General features: G+C 52.3%; 1 protein-coding gene across 2 annotated transcripts in view; it reads left to right on the top strand.

Annotated features, from left to right (window-relative positions):
• Positions 1 to 12,005, top strand: part of RUNX3 (RUNX family transcription factor 3) — a 38,182-nt gene extending 26,177 nt beyond the window's left edge. For both annotated transcript variants that reach the window (XM_065041511.1, XM_021280843.2), the window contains one exon: positions 8,897 to 12,005. In XM_065041511.1, coding sequence (XP_064897583.1) covers positions 8,897 to 9,420 — 524 coding nt within the window. In that variant the 3' untranslated portion in view covers positions 9,421 to 12,005. The remainder of the gene's footprint in view (positions 1 to 8,896) is intronic.
• The last annotated feature ends 5,634 nt before the right edge of the window (positions 12,006 to 17,639 follow it).

The following is a 17,639-nucleotide window of genomic DNA, read 5'->3' as shown; positions in this document are numbered from 1 at the left end:
CGGGTCAGATCCTGCTCTCCAACTGGTTTCCCCCCACCCAGTGTCAGTGCAAGTCAGCGGCTTCGGTCTCGCCTTACCCCGTGTGGGAATCAATCCCTCCCATGCCTGTCTGCAAACGGGACTGACATCTGCAATCCTCCACAGACCGGATTTTATTCCCAATTTCCACGGCTTTGGAGGGAAAACAGGGCAATTCAGGGTTCACCCCAGTGTAGCTATGATGAGAACCCGGTAGTGGGGAAGGTAGGACAAGCAGACCCTGGTCTCACATCAACCAGCACTGCTTCCCCGGCTTCAGCTGGGCAGAGCCGTTCACCCCTGTTGAGGATTTGGCCCGATACTTCTGCAGCGAGGTCTGGAAAATGTGAGGTTTTGAAATGCCGGCTCTCCCGTCTCCGCAGCGAGACACCAAGCTGTCATTAGGATGGCTTGAAATGGTTCCTTATTACGGGGCACGCGAAGCCAGAGCCTTGCGTGCTTGCTTCATTTTGAGTTGTGTCTTCTAGCTTAGGAAAAAAAACCAAATCAAGTAGCTCTCTAAAAGTGAAGCAAGATGTTGAAGGAACTTGCTTCTGCTGCTTCTCGGGGCCCCCGTTGCTCTGGGGAAGGGGGATGGGGATGGACACACGTCCTCGTGGGGAGAACCAGGATGCTCCTGCAGCCCCCGGTTCTCCATGCGATGTTTTGCCCGCGTTTCAGCCGCAGTTCGTGCCGCAGCGTTTGGTTCCCGTTGCGACAGAGCGGGGCCGCCCACGCAGCCGCTCCCGCGCCCCGGCTTTGCGCTGGAAACATCTCCAACCACTCAAAAGCAATTGTGTGTGTTGTCCAGCGGCATGTCGGGGCCTTGAGTACACAAGGACAATTGCAAAGCCATTCTAAATTTGATCTACAGGGCGAGCTGTTTTGATTAATGCACTTAACGTCCCCTTGCACGCTCTTCATGTTGCTCCAGCAAACCCAAATTCCCTTGACTTCCCAGGGAGAAGAGTAAATGCTGGATCCTTTTGCAGGCTCCATCCTGCCTCTCCCAGCCTCAGTGTCTGCCAAACAGTTTGGGAGACTTTGTCTTTGCTGGTGAAGAGCTTTGGGGTCTCCTGATCTGGAAACAGCCCAGCTTTAACCAGCTTGATTTCCAATCCATCACTTAAAACCAGCACAACGTTTTTAACACAGGCCAGTCATCAGCAGAATGCTTCACCATATGCATTTAGAACAAAATCTCTCTCTCTTTTTCTTTTTAAATTTACATTTTTCAAGTATTACATTACTTTTAAGAAACCTCTTGGCATAGGCACCAAGTGCCCTATTGTTTCCGAAATGCAACGTGGCTGCTCTGAGGTTAAGTCCTGAATTACGGGCCCAGCAAATACACTGAATTGCTGCTTCCTAATCCCTGTCCAGATCGACTTATGGTTTCTTTAAAATATCCGTTTCTTAATGGATAAAAACATTCTACCATGGGCAGAGGCTAAATTGTTTCCAAAGGAAGCCAGGCAAGCATTAGTGGGAAGAAAACATTTTGTGGGATCCAGCTTCAGCCTCAAAGGAAGGAACACGCAGAAGATGGGTTTCCTGCCTGCTCTCAGGCTCCGCAGGCTGCTGTGCCTATCTTTAAACTGCTTTTCTGCTCCTCTCAATTACATTTGTTCCTTAAGCAGATTTGGCATGTAACAGTCAAAGATGAACCACAGGCCAGCGCTGTTTGGGAGCATCCACTAAAAGAGAGTCTGAGCATCCGTGACCGCTGATGTGCAGTTGTCTGCATCTCCCAGCCGCAGCTCAGGGTGCCGAAGCGCTGCCGTTCCTATGAAATAACAGCAGATGAGCTTGCAAGGAGCCTGGTTGAATTTGCCTTGGGCTCCAGGGATGCCATCCCGCCTTTGCCGTGGGATTTTGGCGATGCTGGGATGCTGATTGCCAGCTTCAGAGCGCCGCCGGCGATCCCCCAGCCCGCCGTCCCGCTGCGGGAGGGCGCTGCCCGCATCGTGGGGCTGCGGTGCAGCCCGGCAGCGCTGGAGCGGGGCAGGAGCCGAACCTCCGATCGCCCCATCAGCCGCCCTTATCACCCCAGCGCTCCGCAGTGGGTTTCCCATGGCAGACCTGGCTTGGCCCAGACCTGCTCGGCAGGCACGGTGGTCTAGCTGCAGGCGGGGTTGTAAATCCTGCAACTTCCTTTTATGTAGTCAGGGCTTGTTAATCTCTTTTTTTTAATACCCTTTGAATACAGGTAAAGAGCGAAGCGCGGGCAGGCCAGAGGGAGTGCCTGCAATCCCGTTCAGCCCACCCACCCGCTCCAATTAGCACCGTTAGCTTATTCATTAGCTTGGCGGGATGGAGTGGCAGGGATTGAGGTTGATGCCGGGGTGCAGGATGTGAGATGCAGGCAGGGGAGAGCTCTGGGGATGGCAAGAGGAGAAGAGAAGCAGCAGAGGGAGAGGAAGCCGGGAGAGCCCGGCTTGTTTAGTCTAGGCTGGGAGCGGGGCTGATTGCTGTGTTTAAATACACCCAGGGGGTAAACATCGGGGAGGGAGAGGAGCTAATGTAAGCTATGGAGGAGGGTGCTGGCACAGGAGATGGGGCTGAACTGGCCCGCAATAAATCCCGGCTGGATGTTGGCAGCAGGGTCCTCCCCAGGAGGGTGGGAGCATCCCGATGGACCTGGGGGAGTTTGCGGAGATGCGGTGTGTGATTCACTGAGCCGGGAACACCTGGGAACGTCCCTTCTCACTGCCCTGCCCACCTGTGTAGACCAGGAGGCTGTTGCTCACTGTATTCAGGGTCTGATTAAGTGCTGGGAGAGGACCCAGGAGAGCAGAGTGAGGGTTTGGGATGCTCACCGGGGAAGGTTTGGGAGCCGAGCGTGTGCACGGAGAATTGTGTGAGGAGAATGAGAAAACTGAGCAACAAACGTGCTCGGCGATCTTGAGGTGGTGCCTGGTGATGCTGCGATAAGCACCATGTGTGCTGGTGTGTTTTGGTTTGGGGTTTGGGCTTTTTTTGCTCAAACTCTGCAGAGGAAGTACTCGCACCCAGTCGCCGAGCTGCTCGTATCAGCTACACAACAATCGCTCCATGGGCGTGTAACAGCGGATGCTGTTCACACCCTCATTTTTTTTCAACACCTCCCCTCCTCCCCCCAAAATAAATTCTGCTCTGTTTTTTGTGGGGTGGGAGGAAGGGGCCGTTTTCTTTTTTAGGCGGCCCTGACTTGGAAACGCATGAACTCGTTCACATACGTGACAGAGGCGTGAGAGCGTGCCTGCGTGTGTGGGTGGGGACGAGAGAGGCGCCTTCTCTAGAGATGAGCTGGGTCTTCAGAGACCAAATGCATCTCGTGCACCTTCCCGGGCAGAGCAGATTCCCCCATCTTTGGCCACCTGCCTCCCCGCGCTCCCATATGGAGCCGTTATGGTCATAGGAAGGAAGGAGAGAGCAAGAGAGGTCAGAAAAATGCTGAAAGACAACTTGGAGGGCCAAGCATCACAGAAAGTAGTAGAGAAAAATAGCCCAAGGTATATACAGACAGAGAATTTCTGTCCCCACTTCGTCTTGCACATGCATGTGTGTTATATACATGGGCATAAAGTATCATTAGAGTTTATATTGTCATCAATCTTCATGGCATGAAACAGGAAAGGAGGGTTTTTTTCCCCCAGGCTAGATTTTTCATGACAATTTTGCAAGGCACATACGTGCGTATAAATAAAACGGTGATATATGGCCAGGTTGAGGACATTTAAATATTCTTTATGCTTGGAGAGTTCCACTCTACCAAATTCCCTCTAAATTTCCTTTATTCTCCCTGTGTGCACCACACACTACGTGCATTTGTGTGTGTTGTGCAGTGTCCACGCGTGCTTAGGTTTATCGCTGAATAAGATGTGTTCCCCACATCCCTAAACTGGGGAGCAGGGAGTGATTTAAAGGCATTTTCCGGGGTGCGGAGGCAGTGGAACCCCCACCGCTTTTCTGGGCTGGATGCACATCAGCGCCGTTAATCTCTAAAACCTCTTGCAGGATGCATCGCCTTGGCATTTATTTCCTTGCCACCCCCCAAGAAAAGACCCCTATTGTCTCCGAGGCAAAAAGAAAGCTGCTGTGTCACTCGGACGTGGTTGTTTTATCTGGAAAGGGGCTGAGCAGCTTTAAAAGCCTGTTTCTATCCGGCTTCATGTGCAGGGGGACTTGGGGGTCCTCAAAAGGTGCAAATTGCAGCTGCACAATTAAACACCGGGGTGTGTCCCGGCCCCCGCGGTCCCCTGGGCAGCACGGCCCTAACGAGGAGACAGTGGCATTACTAATCAGGGCTTTGACCTTTACATGGCTTTTATTTAATACACATTCCACACTTCCCCAAACTCCCATCCAAAACATTGACATTTCCGCTGATAGATTGGGTCAGATTTTGGAGTAGTTGGGGGACTCAATTCACTCTTACAATGGTTAAATTCTTACAGCTAAATGGGCTTATTCAGTTAGTGCAGCAGCTGGTGTGATTTCGAGAAGAAAATAAACATTTCCTTCAAATATTTTGATTGGCAACTGGACAACTGAAATACTCAAGCTCAGATTGCCAGGGTCCAAAAAAGCAAATGGGGGCTGGCCGGTGAGTAAGCGAGGCAAACCGTAGTAAATCCTCCACGGCGGAGCTACCAGGCCACGTGTGTGTGAGATGCGCCGGGATCTGCCCGTGCTGGGGAAGGGGACAGCGAAATGTGATTTTTAAAGCACATTTGGCTGCGATTTGGAAGGGAGTGCAGAGCCCGAGGGTAGAACTTCACCCGCTTCCCTGGCATTGGCTTAGCCCATTGCTTGGCTCTTGGCGACTGGCTGAGCGTGACGGAGGGTTGCTTTGCTGCTGAGTTAGGTGGTTATGCAGGGTATTAATGGCGATGTTTTATTTGGACCTGGCTGGGGCTGTTTCAGCAGGGATCTCCTGCGATGTGGGGCAAGAGGGGCGCTGCCCTCGGCCAGGGCTGTGTTGCTGACAAACATGGACCCGTGGGATGGAGGGGCAGCCCTGGGGTGAGGACTGAAGTAGAAGAGGAGACTGAGGGGTGACTCATTCATGGGGATCAATATGGAAAGGGGGAGTGTCAGGAGGATGGAGCCAGGCTCTTCTCGGTGACAACCAGTGACAGGACAAGGGGCAATGGGTGCAAACTGGAACACAGGAGGTTCCACTTAAAGATGAGAAGAAACTTGTTGGGGTGAGGGTGGCAGAGCCTGGCCCAGGCTGCCCAGGGGGGTTGTGGAGTCTCCTTCTCTTCAGACATTCCAACCCGCCTGGACACCTTCCTGTGTAACCTCATCTGGGTGTTCCTGCTCCATGGGGGGATTGCACTGCATGAGCTTTCCAGGTCCCTTTCAACCCCTGACATTCTGGGATTCTGTGACAGAGGGGCAACCCCGAGGTGATGGCGCTGGGGTGCAGGGACAGCCCCGCGGTTGCCGGCGCTCAGGCTGAAGCGTCACCCCTCTGTGCAGCCGCTGGGCCGCCGCAGGGCTCCCCGGGCCCGCTCCCGGGTGCCGCTCCCCGCCCAGCGCGGGCGGCAGCGAGGCCGGCGCGGCCGCGGCTCCATCTGGCGGCCGCTCCCCGCCGCGGGCCCGGCGGCCGCTGAGCTATCCAGCCTGCGGTTCGAGGCCCGGCCGCGGATGCTCCTGCGGGGAGCCGGAGCGGCCGCCGAGCCCCGCTGCGGGCCGGGCCGTGGTTAACGAGGAGGCCCCGGGGGCACAGCGCTCTCCCATCTGGGTGTCACGCTGGGGAGCGGGGACGGACAGGTTTTGCCTCCCCGGGGGCTGCTGGGGGCCACGGGGAAACAGAGACCGACATTATAGAGCAGAGCAGCCCTGTGTCTAGTTGCCACATCCTGGGAAGTCTGAATCCCAACCCCAGATAACACAGAGACAAAATACACAAGTGTTTTTTTTATACCGAATCCTGCAAAAACCAGGTCCTGCAGAGCCCTGTCTGTCACAGACCGGGGTTCCAAAGCCTGGGAGAGCTCACCCGTTGCCCGTCGGTGTTTCGCAGGCAATACCTGAGCATCTCCGGTCCTGACGCTATCGCTGTGCTTTGCTTGCCACGCACGCAGCCTGTAATTAACACTCTTACACGCTTGCCTCTAAATTAGTACTGAGGACCCATTGCCAAATGTTGCGAGTTCAGGCCAATAAAACATAACCTTTAAAAAAAACCAAAACAGAACGACTTCGAGTGTGTTATAGAGGAAAAGGGAAATGTGCCCTGAGCACTTATGTTTTGTTTCAATCTGCTTTTTATGGAATATTATTTATGGGCATATGAGAGCTAATGAAGGAGCACGGTGTGATTGCCCGAGATTGTCATCTGCCCTGGGGAAGGCAGCAGCAGCAGTCTGGGTTTCCTGGGGTTTTGGGGGGATTTTGAGACAGCTTTCTCTCAGCGTCTGGCAAACCAGCCCAGCGACTCGGACCACAGCGGGAGGGCTGCATGCGTGTAAGGAGGAAGCATTCAGAAAATACCACTTTTTCTCTCCAAGTTCAGCCAGGATTTTTGCCCCATGGTCCTACCTCAGCCTGTGATGCTGCCAGATTGGTAAAGCTACAGAATCCGGTCAAAATACTTCTGTGTAGAGCTGGTCTCCAAACCTCAGCTCGCGGTTTTGGTGCCACTTCAGTGGCAGCATGGCTTTGGGATGGGGCAGAGCGTCCCGCTGGCAGGCTGAGCCCTGAAGTCAGGTTGGTTTGGTCAGTCCTGAGCATTTTTCATAGCGTCGTGCTTTCCAGAACAGCCCAATCATCCTACCCCTCCAAACAGCATGCAAGGGGGACGGCTGGGCAGCCACTTCCACAGAATCCCAGAATGTCAGGGGTTGGAAGGGACCTCAAAGCTCATGCAGTGCAATCCCCCCATGGAGCAGGAACACCCAGATGAGGTTACACAGGAAGGTGTCCAGGCGGGTTGGAATGTCTGCAGAGAAAGAGACTCCACAACCCCCCTGGGCAGCCTGGGCCAGGCTCTGCCACCCTCACCCCAACAAGTTCCTTCTCACATTTACGCGGAACCTCCTGTGTTCCAGTTTGCACCCATTGCCCCTTGTCCTGTCACTGGTTGTCACCCAGAGAAGCCTGGCTCCATCCCCCTGACACTCCCCCTTTCCATATTGATCCCCAGGAATGAGTCCCCCCTCAGTCTCCTCTTGTCCAGCTCCAGAGCCCCAGCTCCCTCAGCCTTTCCTCACACGGGAGATGCTCCACTCCCTCCAGCATCTTGGTGGATGCGCTGGGCTCTCTCAGCAGTTCCCTGCCCTGCTGGAACTGAGGGGCCCAGAACGCTCGGTTCTGCTGCATCCAGCCCCAGGTTTGTGCAGAACAACATGGTCCGTGAGGGTTTTGGGGCTGCTCCTCTCTCGCACCAAAGCCGCAGCCACGTTCCCAAACCAGGTGCTCCCTCCGCCTTTCTCCTCCGTGGAGCCTGCGTGGGAAGGGCAGGCACTGCCCATTGCCCGCAAAACGGCTGGAGGGGAGGGAGGAACCTCCTGCTCTTTCTCCTTCCAGCAGCCGGTGGCTGAGGGATTCACCTGGGATGAGAAAGAGGGTTCAGGTCAAACCCCCTGCCCATCTGCTCCTCCAGAGCATGCTTTTGCCACCAGTTAGCTGCAAGGGATTTGCTCGAATGTTGTTTGTTTGTTTGTTTTTTCCTGGGGAAATGCTACAGGTCTTGAAACACCAGCCCTGAGAAGTTAAAAATGCTTCATCATAATAAATATATATAAAACACGCATCCCTATGCATGCATAGCAAATATGCAATCATATGAATGCGTGCATCTGTATATACGCATAGCTAAAACCAATGAGCATGTTTATCGCACTTATCTCACACATCCACCTGATGTGACCAAAAAAAATTGTCCCTGAGGCCAGATAACACCTCACTACCAAAGTAAGTGAGATGCCCCTGCTTTTAACAAGGGAAAAAAAGGGGTCTGGGGAGTAAAGCCAAGGCTTCGAGCTTGGGGCACCAGTCCGGTGCTTTGGGCTAGAACTGCTCTTTCTGGAGACCAGTCCTAGGAGAGCTGAGAGAGCCATGAAAAGCCTCGAGGTCCCCAAAGGATCTGCTAGTCTGGATTCTTGTTTTAAGCCAGGCTTACTGCAGAAAGATGGGGCCTGGCAGCACCGGGCAAATGTCCCTTTCCAGTTACAAATTGGCTGTGACCCCCTTTTGGGTTTAAACCCACCCCCAGGAAAAGGCACAAGGGGCTCCAGCGTCCGATAGACCTGGGTAACATCCCCACCGTGCTGTCCTAAACCTCCCTTCCCCCAGCAGAAGAAAAGCTGGATTTCTCGCTCTCCTTTATCTTCTTGGAAGGAGCAAAATACACAGAGAACTCGAGCAAAGGGATATCGTGGCTCCTCGCTTGGGAGTTTTCAGCTGTGTGTTTATCAGCTCCATCCCCTGATGGTATCAGCACGAACAGGCCACCCACACGAAGGCTTAGCAGGCTGCTCTGGACTCAGCTTTTCCTCCCCGGCTCCGTGTGCGTGTATATACACCAGCGAGGATCTCAGGGACCGGCCGTCTGGGGCCCGCGTCCATTTATTTACTACACAGCTGATGTCATGGCTAAACATTATTTTTCTGTGTTTATGGGGTGTGGGGTGTTTTTTAATCCTCCCGAGATGAACAGACCCCTGCAGAAGTCAGCACAGTCATGTCTCTTCTAGGGTAGGAAATAACAAATTTTAGGGCAGGAAATGGGAACAACTTAAACAAATGGGTTTAGGGGTTTTGTATTTAATTTCCCCTGGCAGATCCAAGAGTCACTTTTCCCACTGAGTTCAGCTCCTCGGCCCAGGCTATAGGACAAACTTTACCAGTTCTAACCCACTGCTTTCTTCCTCCACCTCCGCAGGCACGTCAGACCTGAGCCCCTTCCCCGACCCGCGGCAGTTCGATCGCTCCTTCCCTGCGCTGCCGGCGCTCACCGAGACCAGGTTCTCCGACCCGCGGATGCATTACCCCGGCGCCATGTCCGCCGCCTTCCCGTACACCGCGACACCCTCGGCCACCGGCATCGGGGGCATCAGCATGACCAGCATGCCCACCACCACGCGCTTCCACCACACCTACCTGCCGCCCCCCTACCCCGGCTCCACGCAAAACCAGAGCGGACCCTTCCAGACCAACCCTTCTCCCTACCACTTGTACTACGGCACGTCCTCAGGCTCCTACCAGTTCTCCATGGTGGCGGGCGGCGAGCGTTCCCCCACACGGATGCTCTCGTCTTGTACGAGCGCCTCGGCGGGGAACAACTTAATGAATCCCAACCTGGGCAACCAGAACGACGGGGTGGACGCGGACGGGAGCCACAGTAACTCGCCGACGACCATGACGACTACTGGGAGGATGGATGAGTCGGTCTGGAGACCCTACTAGGAGGAACTCAACTGGGAAGCGGTATCTTTGACTTAATCAGCAACCGATAACGTTACTCCTTTTGGTAGTGAATAGGAAAAGGTAAGCCAAAGTGTCCCAAACCAAAAGCATGCAAGCGTGGGCAAACATCAAGCGAAGATGGACCAGGACCTACGTTACATTTCAAGATGAACGTCCACGAGGCTTGAATTTGTCGCTTGATGTGGTTCCTCTCCTATAAGTATGTGGAATGTACATAGGGAAAAGGAAAAAAAGCAAAAAGAAAAGGACGTGTGGAATCCGATGTTTGTTTCTTGCAGACACTTGTCAGTCATCTCACTTGCACCTCTTCTCCACACAAAGCATTCGGAAGTTACCAAAAGCTCACCCTTCTTCTGCAAAATGTTTCAGAGAAGAGAAAATCAAACCAGGGAGTCGTCCAAGCCCATGCAGGAAGACTGAACTGGAAAAAGGAAGAAAAAAGAAAAACAAAAAAAGAAATAACCCCCCCGTTGTCTCTTCTCCTTCCCCCACGCCGGTGCAGGGTCCCCAACCACCAAAGAGCTCCGGGGTGGCAGCAGAGCACCCAGAGCCCGGTTTACAGCCCAGCGTGTTCCTGGGGTCGGCCGGCACCAACCACGTGAACGAGAGCTGTGATGTGATTGTTTCTATTAGTTGCTGACGACACGGGTTGTATTGTTCATTTTTTGTCATTGTCGTCATTTTTCAAACAGTAACGTGGTTGATCCCCATGCCTGACAGACCCCCCTTTCCTCTATGTTTACATACGAGATGTACTTTTTACAAGGTGCGTTTTTTGTTTGCTCTTTCGTCCTGACCTCACCATTCCATTCTTTGCTCCTCTTCACAAATCTCAGTGATGGTGGCTGAAGCGTTCAGGACAATCCAAGATGTACCAGATGCACTTCCGAGCGTTTTCGCTGCAAAAGGGCCTCAGGAGCCTTTGGCGTGACCCTGGGTGTCCCTGTCACCCCCTCTGCGCGGTGACACACGCAGCTGGTGGCAAAGCATCATATTTCCCTTATGATCCTTTCCCACGTTTTCACCCGGAGCAGATTGACATGCGCTGACTCTTTTAATTACAAAGCGACTTACACTTGTCAGTTGATCCTGAAAGCTCTAAGTGAGATTTGGAGAAAGGAGCGGTTTCTATTTAATCCCTTGGTGGTGGGAATATTGCAGAGCAATGTTATCTTGCATTTCCCCACTTTCCCCCAGGTCACCCAGCACACGGGTATCTTGCTGTAGACGAATAAGCTGAAGAAGCGGCACTAAAAGTGCCAAATCCCATTGCCACCAAGCCTTTTGGTTTTTTTTGCATGAACGTAAGGAAACAAACCCCTCAGCTGCCCCCCCGGCCCCTCTATTGCAAGTTGCCCCATTCCAAATCTCAGTTGGCAGCTTGGGAGCCCTCGGTCGAGGTGCGGAGCGTTGTAATTGCACTACCACGGCAAGACTGGAGCAAGACATCCTGGCTTCATTGGAAAGCTGCGATGACCACTCACGGCTTAAATAAGCAACAAGAACAACTCTTTGCAATGATAATAATTAAAATAATAATAAAAATAAACCCTACCCCAGCAAAACTGCAACATCCATTCGCCTTAGCGGCCGCGGGTGCCTCACTGGTGCTCGCCAGCTGTAGAAACTGGACCACGGCAGCCTGTGTTTTAATGCATTTATTTCTATCATCCGATCGCGCCACTGGTTGAAAGCACAAAGAAAACAAGGCATTCGTAGTACTAGGTTAATTTAAGACTGTTCGTAACGAATTAAAATAAAAAGGTAACTAAAAAGAATGGCAACGATGTTATTTTTATGACATATTGTCATGTGAAGGTGTAAATACATGCACCTCTATTGTACGCAGATGGTCAGAAGACAGGCCAATGTTTTTTGCTTTGCACTATAATTTGCTTTTTTTAAGAAAATGCACAATCGCTTGTACAGTCAAACCCCTTTGGCTCACAGAATATTTAACTATAAAATCTAATTTTTGGTCTTATTTGTTATAATAATATAATTCTTAAATGTGTTGAAGGATCCAATGCTTAATAATGCTTCTAATACTTGTATGTGCAGGGTAAAAGAACAACAAACAACTAAGGAGATGAGAACAAAGTTCTTTGGAGATAGGGAAGGCTAAAGTTGTTGGGTTTTTTAATGGTGTCTTATGATGGACATTAAAGAAAAAGAAATGCTAGTGATACCAAATAATGTGGTTATTTGTGTAATATACCAGCCCTACTTGAAGGTAATGCCCTTATATTTAATATGTAGCCCATCTTTTTAACCTGTAGCACTTGTCACTGGGGATGTGGGGACACGGGGAGGGAGGGAGGGGGAGGAAGAGGAGGGTCTGCTCCTGTCGAGGTCATTGGGAGAAGCTCTGTCCAGAGCCGATGAGAACAGGGTCGGGCGGCAATCGCGTCGGGACGGAGCCGCAGCGGAGCGGTCAGTTCTGCTTTCCTAGTTATCGGGTGTCGATGTTCTTTATCCAATGTACGTGATTGTATCGTCAGGCCTCCGTGTAATCATTTTAATGACTTTCCATGTGGAATAATAAACGTATGGTTACGAGTCTCCCCACTGCCGTCCGCCTGCTCAGTTCTCACCCCTGCACTAAGGAATGTTCCTCTCGCTGCCCTTTCTCTGGGGTCTGATTTTGGCACCTCTTCGAGCATCCAAGTACCCCGATCAGTGTCTGGGGCGGCTCATGGCTGCTCTCAAGCACAGTTTGGCACTGCAGGGCTGTCCAGGGAGGGTTGGGGGGATCCTGGGCTGAGAAAACCCCTTTAGCACCTCCAGGGTGGGTCTGGACCACTCACACTGGGCTGGCAGGTGATCCCTGCATTCCACGCCCAGCATCCCGTGCTTCTCCCACCAACTGTTATCATTTCGCTGCTTCCCCAGGCACAAAACCCAGGGAGTGGAGCATCTCCCGTGTGGGAAAGGCTGAGGGAGCTGGGGCTCTGGAGCTGGACAAGAGGAGACTGAGGGGGGACTCATCCATGGGGATCAATATGGAAAGGGGGAGTGTCAGGAGGATGGAGCCAGGCTCTTCTGGGTGACAACCAGTGACAGGACAAGGGGCAATGGGCTCCCGCTGTTCCAGGAGAACTCTGCAAAACAAGCCAGAGAACCGTCCCGGGGGCAGGCGGAGCAGGAGCGTCTGGGGTTTCTTTTGCAAATGAAAACTGAAAGGGAAAAAAATCACAGAAGCTCGGATGACTTTTTTTGAACGTTCAGATATTAAATTGAGCAGAGTTTGGGCTAAAGGAAAAATGAAGAATATTTCCTTTGAGAACAAAGCTCACAAAAGCCTCAGCAAAAAAACAATCTTCTTATATTCTGTTTCCAGACCGAACTCTACAGCTCTGTTTTAATGGCTGTGCTGTCTCCAAACTCCCCGTCTCAGTAAATAAACTTTTAGCTTGCAAAAAGTTTCTCTGCTTCACAAGACATAGGGAAGGAGCCTGCCCACACCATTCCGTTTCCTCGTCGAGCCCTTAACGAACCTTGCACGAAAGAGCAATTAGCTTTGTTAAGGCATAATCCTGTTTGTCTGAAATAGTGGGGCCAGTGCCCTCCTCACATCCCCTGAACCCACAAATACCCATCGCCTGGACCAGCGTGAGATGGAGCCACTCAGCATCATCTCCGTGGGCATCCAAGGGGGTTAATCCTGCTGGGAAGGATGGGTGGCTTGTTGAGGTTGGGGTCTGGTTTTAAATACTGCCTATTTCGAAGCGAAATGGTGGAAAACATGGAAAATTAATTAGGGAGTCTGGGCAAGTGTCGGGTTACACATCATTCACATCGACTTACTCAGCGGGACCTCGCGCCTTGGGGGAGATATATATTTATATATATTTTTTTACATGGGTTGGTGTGATGGGTTGTTTTGTTTTGTTTTTCCCGTCCATTCGGTTCCCAGACAGCACAAAAGCGAGTCCTGTCGCTTCTCTTCAAAGCTCCGGGTCTCAATGGGGCTCCGTCGTCCCCTTCCCGCCCAGCCCTGATGCAGCATCTCTGGGAGGCGAGCGCTGCCGTTCCCACCCGCTCCCAAAAAGCTGTTCCACCCCATAAAAAGGGCAAATCCGGAGCCGCTCCAGGACCAGCTGGCAGCCGTCCCCTGGCTCTTTCTTCAGTGCTGGCTGGCAAAATGCTCGGCAAGGACAGGAGCGGGGAGGAAAGCAGGAGGGCAGAGTGCCCAAACTATAACACACCCCCCCCCACACACCCCCCAAACCCCCACCCCCCCAAAAAAAACCCCAATCCTTCATTCCTGACCACTCGGAATTCTCAAGTTTGGTGTGAGACAAAAAACAACCCAATAAAAACATTGCACCGGGATCACAAGAGCTGTTTGTTCTGCTCCTCTGCCCGGCTCTTTCTCCCTGGCTTTGGCCTGTCCCAGTGCCACCATCCAGCCCCGAACCGCAGCTTGTTCAGCTAAAATCGACCCCAAATCTTTCTGTGTGTTGCAGAGGAGACTCCTTGATCCAAAGCAAAAACAAAAGCAGCCTGTGTGTCTGTGTTTTCCCATAAATAGGACTCCAACAGCAAACCCTTGCTGCTCCGGTGTCTCTTTGCTCCCGGCCAGGACACCCCAGCCCGTGCAAAGGGGATGAGGCTGAGTCCAGAGTGGTCCGGTTGGAGCGGTTTGGGTTCATTTCTAGTGGGTTTGGGGCACTTCTAAAACACCACGTACCCACCTTGGAAATCTCTCCCTAAACCCAAATGGGGTCGAGGCTGCACTTGGGGCTAAAACAGGCAAAAAAGCTGGTGGGAATTAAGCACCAAAATACTTTTGCACAGCTCAGGAGTCTTTCCCAGAACCAGATTTAAACCCAGTTCCATACATCCCCACCTAATAACATATGTTATTTTTTATTTAAGCCGTGCAAAGTCACCTGTATAACTGTTAATTCCTTGCCAGCAGCAGGCTGACATGCAGGGAAGGTGTTTTCTTGCGCAGAAATTGGGCTGGGCCAGGAGATCAGAAAAGTTTAAATCAAAACAGGCTCATGCCCTGTAAGTCTTTATTCTTGTCTTAACCCACAGAGGCTAAAAATGATGTTCACAACAGGGTGCCGGGCTCGAGGCTCATCCCACCGAGCACCTCCAGCCACCATGGGACAGAAAGCAGCTCAGATTCAAAGGGTTGGGGCAGCGGAGGGTCAGAGAACCACAGAATGTCAGCGGTTGGAAGGGCCCTGGAAAGCTCATCCAGTGCAATCCCCCCATGGGGCAGGAACACCCAGATGAGGTTACACAGGAAGGTGTCCAGGCGGGTTGGAATGTCTGCACAGAAGGAGACTCCACAACCCCCCGGGCAGCCTGGGCCAGGCTCTGCCACCCTCACCCCAACAAGTTTCTTCTCATCTTTAAGTGAAACCTTTTGTATTCCAGTTTGCACCCATTGCCCCTTGTCCTGTCACTGGTTGTCACCCAGAAGAGCTGAGGGGCCACAACTGGACACAATATTCCAGGTGTGGTCTCCCCAGGGCAGAGTAGAGTGGCAGGAGAACCTCTCTGACCTACTGACCACCCCCCTTCTAATACCGATAGGATGGAGAGCAAGGACTCATTAACCTCATCATCACATTAGATGGGGCAATACCGGGTTGTAATTAGGCCAGACGAGGCAGGCAGGGGAGACGAGGCTGCATCCGGGGAGCACATGGATGTGTGGTGTTATTTTGGTGCATTTACCCCCCAGGTGAGAACTCCGGGCATGCACCTGCCTGCGTGGGCAGAGCGCACATGCATGACGGGACATGTTGGTGTGATGGGGGGGACATGCACCCAGTGTCACCCACCACCTCCCATCACCTCCCGCGGGGACGTGATGCTGCCCCGGGGATGCTCTGATCCAGGGGGACACGAGTGTCACCCCCCCCGCCACATCCATGGGTCTGGCAGGGTGGTTAATGGGCGCTGCTTTTAAATATTTGTATATACCCTGGGCTCATATATTTTTTAAGATGGGGAGGGTAATAACCATTGCAAAGCTGGGTTTGGCTGCAGAGAGGGGACCTGGCAGTGCCGTCACCGGGGTGGCTGCAGCCCCGTCCCCCCCTTGGCAGGTTTTGCTGTTTGTCTTTGCAGCCGCTGGGTTTATTATGGCCGGGAACACCCAGGGTTTTTTCACTGTCTGCCGTGAAATCGATACAGTAATTTCATTTCTCAGCCATAAATGAAATGAGCTGTAAAGTAAAGTTGGGTGTTCAAGCCAGACTGAAAGAATGAATTGTTCTAATGGGGGACGTTAACGAGGGGATTAAATGTTCCTGTGAAAGCCGGGGGTCCCTGGCCGGCCCTGCTTGCTGCCGGCTGATTTTAGGGCTCCCTCACATCACCTTGGAGCTGTGTGGTCCAGCATCCCCAGCCATTATTGTTTTGCTTATTATTACTTTATTTATTATAATTTTTAATTTAATTTTTTTATACAGCACCCCCAGCCATTACTGTTTCTTAATAAAATAAAATAAGAATAAATAGGGTTCTTAACAATAGCCTTTCAGCTGACCCAAAGCAACTGGTTCTTCTACCCAAACCCAGAGCCCTCCTGTCCCTGCGCCATCATTTATTTCCCATTGAAAAATAACCAGGGCAAGAGAGAGAGCACTTTGACAAGTCCAAAAATACGAGGACCATATTATCTTTAAACCAATAAAACAAAATAGAAAACCCACAGTGAAAGCCCTATAGGGCCAGGAGAAACTGCAGCCAAGCTCCCCAAGCCTCGGTTGTATTCCCCTGGAAATCCTGGCGAAGAAAAACACAGGGCACGAAAAAGAATTTGGTTTTCATTAAAAACCTCGAATGTAAGGGGTTCTGTAGCTTTCAATGGGGCTTTGATTCCTATAGATGCTGGAATGTTTTCAGAACATTTAAAAAATGTTCTCCACCTTTCTATCTTATATCAGCGGAAAAGTGCGCTGGCGTTTCTTTGCTGATAGAAGTGGCGGGCGTTGAATGCAGATGCAAACCTCTGCCTTCATTTACCTTGAGGTTGCGACTTAAAAATACGGTGATATTTTCTTGTGGCTTTGGAACCAGAGGAGATAATCCACCTGGGGGGAAAAGGAAGGTGCAAAAATGCTGCAGGAATTTTCTTAAAGGGGGGTTTTATTTCTTTTTTCATTGAGAGAAAGCAGGGTCACTCAGCACTCGAAGGCACCATGGCCTGGTATTTAAATCATCGCTGCCTTCATGGAGATTGTTGTCTTTGCCTAAAGAGGTTGATTTATTGCTGGGTCACATCCCCACTTCCCATCACACCCACGTGTGCCTGGAGCTGGCGATGCTCGAGGAGCCCCGTGACACAACGTGTACCCTCCACGGCCAGGGCTTGTCCCCACCGATGTGTCCCCAGGGCCCGGCTGCCCACGGTGTTCCCTGCAAAGAGCTTTGGTCTCCAGGGCCGTGGCGCGGTGCTGGATGTACCTATGTCACAGCACCAGTGTCACCCCCAGACCTCACCGGGAGCTGGAGATCACCTGCCTCGTGCAAACCACAGACAGCTGGTGTTTTGGGTGCCTTTGTGCTTTCCCTTGTGGGAAAAGAAATAGAATAAAAGGAAATAAAATGGAGGAGAGGAGGAGAAGGAGAAGGAGAAGGAGAAGGAGAAGGGGAAGGGGAAGGGGAAGGGGAAGGGGAAAGAAGGAGAAGGAGAAGAGAAGGAGGGGAAGGGAAGGGAAGGGAAGGGAAGGGAAGGGAAGGGAAGGGAAGGGAAGGGAAGGGAAGGGAAGGGAAGGGAAGGGAAGGGAAGGGAAGGGAAGGGAAGGGAAGGGAAGGGAAGGGAAGGGAAGGGAAGGGAAGGGAAGGGAAGGGAAGGGAAGGGAAGGGAAGAAGGAGAGAGGAGAGGAGAGGAGAGGAGAGGAGAGGAGAGGAGAGGAGAGGAGAGGAGAGGAGAGGAGAGGAGAGGAGAGGAGAGGAGAGGAGAGGAGAGGAGAGGAGAGGAGAGGAGAGGAGAGGAGAGGAGAGGAGAGGAGAGGAGAGGAGAGGAGAGGAGAGGAGAGGAGAGGAGAGGAGAGGAGAGGAGAGGAGAGGAGCACCATGGCATGCGGTGGTGGGCAGGAGGTGCGAGCCCAGCCCTGCACAGCTTGTGCCGAAATGTAGCACCCGGCACGGGCCGGTGCAACCGGTCAGGCTTGCTGAGCAGCGCCCGCTGCACCCAGACACGCTGCGTTCACCCCTATCTCTGCTCC

This window comes from Columba livia, chromosome 26 (assembly GCF_036013475.1).
Source record: "Columba livia isolate bColLiv1 breed racing homer chromosome 26, bColLiv1.pat.W.v2, whole genome shotgun sequence".
Taxonomy (NCBI): domain Eukaryota; kingdom Metazoa; phylum Chordata; class Aves; order Columbiformes; family Columbidae; genus Columba; species Columba livia.
This window is presented reverse-complemented; position numbering and strand designations above follow the sequence as displayed.